This window comes from Aptenodytes forsteri, unplaced genomic scaffold (assembly GCF_000699145.1).
Source record: "Aptenodytes forsteri isolate BGI_AS27 unplaced genomic scaffold, ASM69914v1 Scaffold249, whole genome shotgun sequence".
Lineage (NCBI taxonomy): Eukaryota > Metazoa > Chordata > Aves > Sphenisciformes > Spheniscidae > Aptenodytes > Aptenodytes forsteri.
This window is the reverse complement of record NW_008796188.1, coordinates 2,066,838-2,075,640: the sequence shown is the minus strand read 5'-3', so window position 1 is coordinate 2,075,640 and position 8,803 is coordinate 2,066,838. Positions and strand designations below refer to the sequence as shown.

At 59.1% G+C, this 8,803-nt stretch overlaps 1 protein-coding gene across 1 annotated transcript in view; it reads right to left on the bottom strand.

The window, feature by feature from the left end:
* MRC2 (mannose receptor C type 2) overlaps nucleotides 1-7,071 on the bottom strand; it is a 19,951-nt gene extending 12,880 nt beyond the window's left edge. Inside the window, exons 1-7 of the mRNA XM_009287941.1 lie at nucleotides 6,990-7,071; nucleotides 3,693-4,091; nucleotides 3,247-3,420; nucleotides 2,851-3,015; nucleotides 2,468-2,581; nucleotides 1,554-1,697; nucleotides 801-989 (exon numbers count right to left, since the gene is read on the bottom strand). Of these exons, the coding sequence (XP_009286216.1) occupies nucleotides 801-989; nucleotides 1,554-1,697; nucleotides 2,468-2,581; nucleotides 2,851-3,015; nucleotides 3,247-3,420; nucleotides 3,693-4,091; nucleotides 6,990-7,071 (1,267 nt within the window). The remainder of the gene's footprint in view (nucleotides 1-800; nucleotides 990-1,553; nucleotides 1,698-2,467; nucleotides 2,582-2,850; nucleotides 3,016-3,246; nucleotides 3,421-3,692; nucleotides 4,092-6,989) is intronic.
* Between the last annotated feature and the right edge of the window lie 1,732 nt (nucleotides 7,072-8,803).

The window sequence follows — 8,803 nt, the reverse complement described above, 5'->3', positions numbered from 1 at the left end:
CCCCTCCCTCCCTCAGCATTACCTCCCTTCAGCCCCCAGCCCCTCCCTGGTCCCCGCTGAAGTCTGGGTCCCCCGATGTCCCTGCGGTGGGTTTCGCTGTCAGGCTCTTCCTCTGCGGAGCAGGGTCAGGCTGTGGGCTCATGGGAGTGCTTAATTTGGCCAGAGGGGCTGCACTCGTATGGGAACAGCAAAACCTGAGCTGAGGGTGACCCTAATGAGGGGTGGCACAAGCGAGGTCTGGAGGATGGTGGCACGGGTGCTCCCCCGTACCACCGCGTGATTGCTCGGGCTGAAACTTCCCAAGTACCATCCCAGCTCCAACACATCCCGACATGGGAAACTTCAACCCAATTACACCTGGGTGAAGCCAGAACTGGAAAGAGAAACCTGGGACGCCATAGGCAGGTGTCCTTCGCTTGACCTGCTGCGGGGGACACTCACATCCTGGGCAGATTTAGCAGTAAGAGGTGCAGCCTCCTCCAGCAAGCCCAGCAGGACTTTTTTTCCCACCTTTTTCTACATTAACCGACTGGGACTAGTGCCATTCCCAGCTGCAGCTGCATATTTTCTTCCCCAGCACTGCAGGCTCCCGGGAACAGCTTTTACATTTGCTGGATGGAGGATGCACCCGGGGCACGGGCTCCTCCAAGCAACACATCACCTCCCAGCCTGGGGTCTCCGCTCCCTTCACAGCCACAAATTAATTCAACTTTGCAGCCCCCATCACACAGAAGCGACCTTTCCGTGGACCCTAAAATCGGATGGGAAGGGTGCCGCTGACACAGCGGGCTCCCCCTTACCTTGCTTGATCTGCTTGGTGACGAACTCCAGCTCGGAGAGGGTGTGGATGCTGACCAGGTCCCCCCCGCTCCGCAGGCAGGTCTTCTTCGCCTCCTGCCAGCTCTTCTTCTCTCCCACCAGACGGTAGCAGTTGGACTGGAAGGGCTGCCAGCTGGGCTCGCAGTCCACCTTCACCTCCGACCACGAGTCTGGCAGGACACAAGGCAGCCTGAGGGCTCCTGTCCTGCTCTGCAACCCTCTCCTTGGCAGGGAGGGGACCATGGGGAGGGGACCACAGTCCCACAGGGTGCTCAGGAGACCAAGCCAAAGCAACAGTGGGAAAGCTACAGCCAAAATGTAACATGCAATGGCAAGGTGCGGGCAACGGTGGCTTTAGAGCTCTGAGGACAAAACAAAATCCCTTTTGTTTGCAGAGGAGCGATGGCAGAGCAGAGCAGAGAGCACGTCATCCCCTGGGTACCACAGGGGACCTCCCGCTGCTCTCGATTCCTCCCCTACCGCCCAACCTGTAATTGCACCGAGCGCTTCTTGGGGGATGCTGCTGGGGGAGGACTTTTTCCAAATCTAGGCAACCCTGGGGAGCTCAACCATTGCTCCGCACATCCAGGGCCCCAGCAAGCTGGGGACACCATGGGCATCTCCACAGGCTGCTCTGGCACTTGGACAGCATCCCCTGACCGTGCCGGGACGGGAGCACACCTGGCAGGGATACAGGGCTACCCATTCCCGGTGCTCCTCATCCCCCCGCTCACCCGTCAGGAAGGGATCAGCGGTGGCATTGGGCTTCTTCTTGCAGACGTAGGGGAGGGCAATGCCGCAGTCACGGTTCTGCCACCCCCCAGATGACTCGGTGCGGATCACCCCGCAGTTCTCCTCGCTGGGGTTGTCGGGCTGGTCTGGAAAGTGGGGTGAGGGGGGGGGACACGCTGCTGAGGAGCTGGCGGGGCCGGGACAGAGCCGCCAACACTGCCCATGCAGGCAGGGCACCACACGAGGGCCGGCACCGGCAGGGTGCAGCTCTCCCTGCTCCAACACCAGTAAAGACCTATTTTGTTATTTTGCACGATGAAGACGTGACCCCGCATGCCTGGGATTATTCATTGTGCCTTGATGCACGAGGACCTGGAGCATCGCTATTTTACCTACAAATGTTGGATGGCAGCTGGGGGGGGACACGGTACCAGACCTGAACTGTTCCCGCCTGTCCCCCAACTCCCTCCTGAGATATCACTGTCCCCACGAGTGCCTCTGGGTGACAGCACTGGGCACGACCAGAGCAGCCCTCACAACAGGTCCTTCTGCCCCCTGAGCACCCCAGGGTTACAGATGGCTGTCTGCAGTTGGGGACCACTCCTCAGCCTCAGCTGCACTCCAGCACCGAGCTGGGATGCAACGACCCTCCAAACAAGAGTGCTCAAGCCAGGTTATCCACAGGGCACCTGAGGGTTTGCAGAGGAACAATTCCCCCTCCAGCACCCTGTGTCCCTCCTCCAGCTCCACGGATGTCCCAGGCTGCTCTGCAGCCCCACTGGGCTCTCCATCCCCACGGATGGATGAGGAGACACCCCATGGCAGCCCGGGCCACCTCCCCTGCCATGGGGCCATCTCCAGTGGTCACAGACTGTTCCCTGCCCCCCCCATCACCACCGTAACCCCCCTGGCTCACCGCTCTCCCAGTTGAGGTACTTGAGGGGCGAGTTGTCTGACCACTGCCAGCCTCCGTTGATGTCCAGGTCGTTGAGCCCAATCCAGAGCGTGGAGCTGTACCCTGTCAGCAGCCCTGGGACCGACACAGCCAGAGGGCCAGGATCAGTTCCCCCAGACCCAGCTCAACCCCCAGCCTGTCACCATCCCCAACCAACCACCCGGGGGCAGGCAGAACAACCTGGCACCAGCGATGGCCACGGTGCCACCAGCTCTGCCCCAGGTGAGCCCCCCCAACCACACACCCGGGGGCAGGCAGAACAACCTGGCACCAGCGATGGCCACGGTGCCACCAGCTCTGCCCCGGGTGAGGACGGGTGCACATCCAGGCTGCCATCATCTCACCATTGATATAGGTCTGCTCGTGGATCTCTGTGATGCTGAGCAGGTTGGCCCCTTGCTGCTCACAGCTATTCCAGGCCTCCCGCCACGACAGCGTCGACTGGAAGTTGAACTGGTAGCAGCTGTTGGTGAGGTGGTCCTTGTCCCAAAAGGTCTCGCAGTCGTTGCCTGTGGGGATGAGCACGGTGAGCACCCAATGCAGCCCCATCCGCGGCTCCAAAAACCCCCAGTAACCCTCAAAAGCCAGATAACGAGAAGCCAGTGGGGCTGCTCTGGCACCGCAGGCTGCTCGTGGGAGGAGGGATGAGCCAGGAGGGAAGGGGAGAGGCAGGAAAGCCTCCAGGAGGGATGAACATGGGGTTTCTGCTTTTCCCCGTGGGACGCGTCCCCCCCACTTACTCTTTATGGGGCAGAAGCCCCATCGCTCGTCCTTGCCGTAGTCCTGGGTGGTGGCACACCAGAGATGGCCGTCCTCCCGCCCCGTGCTGGTGCACTCATGAAACCACTGGTTGTCGTACTTGAAGGGGATGGTGCACGGCTTCCCGTGCGAGTTGCCCTGGATGGTGTAAATCTCTGCGGGGAAAGAGGAGCCCTTGCTTGAGGCTGCGTCTACAGGGCCTGGAGGGAGGTTTGGGGTGAGGGGTGAGGGTTGGCTCAGTGCAGGGGTGTCTGCTCCCTGGGGCTGATCCCCATCGCCCCAATCCTGCCTGGTTTTGCAGCCCCAGCGAGCTGGGACCGAGTTCCCCAGGCAGGAACCGATTGCTGCAGCACCGTGGCCTCAGCTCACGTTTCAGGGCTCATTTGGGTTACAGGATAATACTAATGCCCGCCCAACGAGGCTTTACCTGAGTACGGCACGGAGCACAGATCCTCCTCAGTGCCATACGTCCTCCACTGCGAGCCACGCGCCTGGTCCCCCCTGTCCAGGGAGGAATTGCCCGGGCGGGTGCCGAGATGCTGCGAGAGCTGCTCCCCGAGGCCACGGCAGCTCCAGCGCATGTTGACGGACTCGCGGTCGCACTCGTAGGTGGCCAAGGGGTGCAGCCCCGCCGTGGCGTTGGCCCCGTGCCACGACACCCCCAGGCACTGCATGGCCCCCACATTGAAGAGGCGATTTCGCGAGACCCATTTCCACTGCTGGGCCGGGGCGCTGGCGTTGCAGCCCTTGGAAAGTCTCACCAGCGAGTCCTTCGTCTCCAGGCACCCCTGCACGCCCACGTTGTAGATGAGGAAGACTTTGGAGTCTGGAGAAAAAACAGGGGGAAAGGGTTAAAGCATTGCTGGGGATTCGGCATAGTGCCACGCATCCCGCCCAGCCCTGCCAGAGCATCCTGGCTCCCTTTCCATGCACAGCAAGTTTTGGGGTGCATCTCTCTGCGCAGCACCCGGCACGCCAGGGACCACCGCTTCCCTGCAGAAATAACCCTGGGGTTTGCCCCAATGCCTGTCCTCAGGGTGATGGGCTCCAGGCAGGGTGACATGGATGGGTGTTTGCACCAAGTGTGGCATCCCTGTGAAGCACCAGCAAGCGGCTTTCAGGCATTGGAGCCGGTGCAAAGAGCTCGCCCGCTCTAACAGCATCATCAGAGCCATTCAAAATTGAGTTCCCACTGGCAGCACCCGGCCGCAGCATTCCGAGGCATCGCAACGAGCCCCATGCTGGCGCCGGAGGAGCCCACGCCAACGGCTTCGGCACCGGCCATCTGCTCCGGGTGGAGAAAAACAGAGCAGGGAAATAGCGCATCCGTCATTTTAATGTGTATTTGGGGACCTGTTAAAAAAACTGCGGCGCAAACAAGAACTTCGGGGGAAGGTCTCCCATCGCGTGAGCAGGGCGTGATGGAAAACGCCTGCACGCAGCCGCAGCTCCCGCGGGCACGGCCCCAGCCCCACCAAATAGGAAACGTCACGTCGGGACCCTCCGAAATCCCAGCCCAGGCGTTGGGAGGCGGGAGCAGAGCAAGGCGAATCGCTGCCAGCAGATAAAGCGCTAGCGCAGCTGTGGAGGGGAGAAAGGCTGATCTCAACCCCGGCTCGATGCACGTCCCACAGTCCTGCCCACTGCGACAGCCCAACCCTGCATCCCGACGGCAACTCCCTGATCCCCAGCATCACCAAGGGCCACCCCAGCACGTGAATCCATCTCAAAACCTGTAAAAACCAGCAAACCCAGGACATTACACTGGGACACGTTGCTCCAGCTGACGTGTCATTTTTAAAAGATACTTTATTTCTTCAAATGCATGTTTCGCAGCTAAAAAGCTGCTCCCAGGCTCCGTGCAGCTGCTTCTTGCCCCAGTGTCCCAGCAAAAAGCTGCCCAAAGCAGCACATCAAGAAGACAACTTTTGTCGGGTTTTTTTTTGTTTTAAAAGTGACCCATTTTTTTCCACCACAAGCATTCACCAGAAGTCAAAGCGAACTCACGGGCCCCGCTATATTTAGGTTTGGTTTGCTTTGGTTTTTTGCCATTGTATGAATTTTTTGGGCTGAAAAGGTTTTCATTTCCTATTCCCCCGCAACCTCACCCTGCCCCAGCTATGTTGTTACAGGCGGCTCCAGCACATTCAAGCAACAAACATTTTGGCTCAGTGAACTTTCCTGACTTGTCTCTGAAAGGAAAGAAGAAATGGAGGAAGGAAGACATCCCCATTTCATTTCAGAGCTTCAGCATCGACCCGGCTCCAGAAACGAAATGATGTAAAAGGCCCGTTCCCCAGCTGAGATGACATCAGTGATGACCTCAAATAAACAAAAGTGAAACCCGTTCGCATGGCGATCTCCAGGGAGCAGACTCTGTGCATGTGCAACAGAGAAAAGCAACAACTGGAAGAAGAAACATTTAATTTCTCGGAAACTATTTTTTAAGTCATGGCAAGTGAGAAAATAAGCAAAAAATTCAGACTGGGCCGATTTTGGCTGGCTGAAGCTCAGGTCCCTTAAACTGGTGCTGGTATTTCCCCAGCCGGAGCTGGCTTGATCCTGACCTGGACATCAGGAGACCAGCTTGTCCCCCCACCAAACACCCGTCTCACCGTGCCAGCATCATCCATGGCATCGCCCAGCCCATCGCTCTCCCCTTCCTGCAGGCAGCGAGGCGCGGTGCAACCCACCACCAGCACCGGAGATGGGGTCTTTAAGCACTTCTGGGGTGATGCAGCATCAGTGCCGCAACCCGCTGGACCCAAGTACCAGCACTCAGGCAGGATGAGGCCTCCCTGGGTCACAGGCTGTGCCGCAAGGAGCCGAACACCGGCACTTTGGTACTAGGAATAGAAAAAGCTGTTCTACTGTGAGCACCGCCGTGGCCGTTAGCAGCAGGGGTCAGCAACGGGACACCCTTCTCCACTTCTCTGCTAACCTGGCTTTGTAAAATAATTAATAGTGCATTGGAAAAGTCCTGGAGCCAGCCCCAGGAGTCGGTGTCAGGGTGCTCAGCGCCGCATCACGGCTGTGCAGCATCACACAAGGGCAATGCTCGATGGCAGCCACGCTGCGGCACGGTGCTCAGAGGAAGCTGTCCAGACTGGAGGGGGCAAACCCGGGGCCGGAAAAGCACAAAATATCATTTTACTCTAAAAAGAGAAGAGCTGGAGGTAGGAAATTATAGGCTAAGGGTTTTGGGCTGCCCCCACACCCCGCAGGCAGCTCAGCCCATGGCCCCTTTGCTTGAAGCAGGCAGAAGGCGGCACCGAATGTGCCTCCCCCCCCGGGTCCCTGCTGAGTCCTGGAAGAATGGGAAAGCTTTAGCACCAGCTCAGCCCTCGCACCTCCCCAGCGCTTCCATCTTCTCCCCTGGCAAAAACCGCTGTGCATCAATGGCGGGGAGCTGCTCCCAGCAAGGCTGGAGCCGGGTGAGACAACCAGCATGAGCTCAACACACGTCAGCAAAGGCACATGCTGCGCTTCACCCAAAATACACTTTTCTTTCACTTATTTATAGGGAATTTAGTGCTGACTTGACCCTCATTGGTGTCCATGGCACTGGCAGCAGCGCTTGGACAGGCCCCTGATGCACTGAAAGGAGCTTTCAGCCTCCCTGACCCCAGCCCCCCGGCACGGCTGAGCTCGGTGGGCTTCAACACCTACAGAGGAAACAGCCCCCCAGGGAACAGCCAGTCTTTTTTTGCGTGGTGCCACTTGCTTCTGCCAAATCCAGGCTCTTCCCGACCATCTCCCAGCCGCCGCTTGTGGAGAAACCTCTGAAACGTGGCCGCGGGGGCCATGCCGCAGAGCACCAGCCTGGCTGTGGCTGGCTCCAGCTCCACCAACAATGCTCAGCGCCAAAACCAAGCGCCCGAGTGAACTCTCCCTGCTCCCACTCGGCTGCCGATGAATGGGATGGATGTGGAGCTGGGCGGGATGGGGCAAGTTTGTATTGACGAATCCCTTCTCCCAACCTGGTATCCCGCAAAGCAAACCCAACCCTCGCAGGAGGCAGCTCCAGAGGAGCATCCCAGTGGGACCGGGAATGTCCCTGTCCCTTCCAGGGCCCCCTCCCCTGCACTGCCCTCCGCAGCCATGGCACAGCTACGGGTGACTCCTTTCAGAGATGCTCCTCGGGTTTTTGCACCCACCTGCAGACCTGAAACCCCACGGGCAGAGCTTCCCAACCGCCCTGGCTATGGAAACCCAACCACGCCAAACACTGGCAGATCCTTCCCAAAGAGGAGCTGCCCGCCGGCACGGGACAAAGAGCACTGGAAAATGCAACTGCTGGATGCTCTGCCTGGAATCACCAAAATTAAACCAGGGCTGGATCTGCTGAGCGCTGGGGTAAGCACCCTGCGCACCCCGTGCCTCTCCCTCCTACATCCTACACCCTTTCAGCAGGGCCAGCTCAGAGCAGCTTGCTCCATCGTGTCCCGCTCCTCCTCCTCCTCCTCTGTGGAGGAATTGTGGAAGCAAAGCGAAAACCCACACTGTCAGCAGGGATGCTGTCTTGTCCCAGCCACACAGACACCTGGATGCTGCCTCCGGCTTACTGGTATGAGTGTGGAAACCAGCCGGTGCTATGAGGCAGCGTGATGGTGGGGACGGCGGGGAGCTGGGGGCCACGAGTGAGACACCGACTCTGCCCGCAGAAATGCTCTCCTCTCCCACAGGGGAAATACCGGGATGCTCGCGCTCTGGCACACTGGGAGAAATCTGCCTTGGTACCAGTGGCTGAACGCTGCAGAGAGGGAGAAGCGGAGACCCTTTGGGGCAGTCCTCAAGGGAGTTTTATACCTCACCCCTGGCTTCAGATTCTCTTTTCATTAAAAAAAGCAAGTTTTTAGCCAGCAGAAAGTCTGAATTGAAGGGAACTCAGCTCAACCCTTCCCACAATGGCTTCACCACCCCACAGCAAATAAGGAAAGCTTTGCAACCTACAATTTTGGGGAACGTGGGCAGCACTGGATGAGAGAGGCAACAGAGGATGGGGAGGCTCCAGGGGACAGAGGTGGCCGTCGGTGCCAGCAGACATAGAAAGCACTACGGCACGGCGCAGACAGGCATCCTCAGCACCACCCTGCCCCTGAGCACGTCCCAGCCCGGCCACCCACACCAGGACACCCAGAGCACCCCTGCTCCGTTGCGTTTGTCACCCTCCCATCACCAGCAACAACTGCAGGGAGCAAATTTAAGAGAGGACTGAAGCTATGGCTGGACCCCAGTCCTGCTTATCCTGGGCTGGAGCAGCTCCAGGGCTCTGGCCGCAATTTCATCCAACCTCAGCCAAAAGTGAGCGCTGGCATGGCAGTGCTGCTCTGGCTCTGCGCCCGCATCCCCTGCCGCCCCCTTGGTTTCTCTGCGAGGCTCACTGCGGCACCCATTTGATGGCAGAGCCCTTCATGCAGCTCTGGGGCTGCATCGGGGTGCAGCCCCATCCTGCAGCCGCCCTGGCGAAGGTGCTCCCTGCCCAGTGCTCTTGCTCGGTATCGCCCTTTATTTGGGGTGTCCCAAAAAACCCAGCTC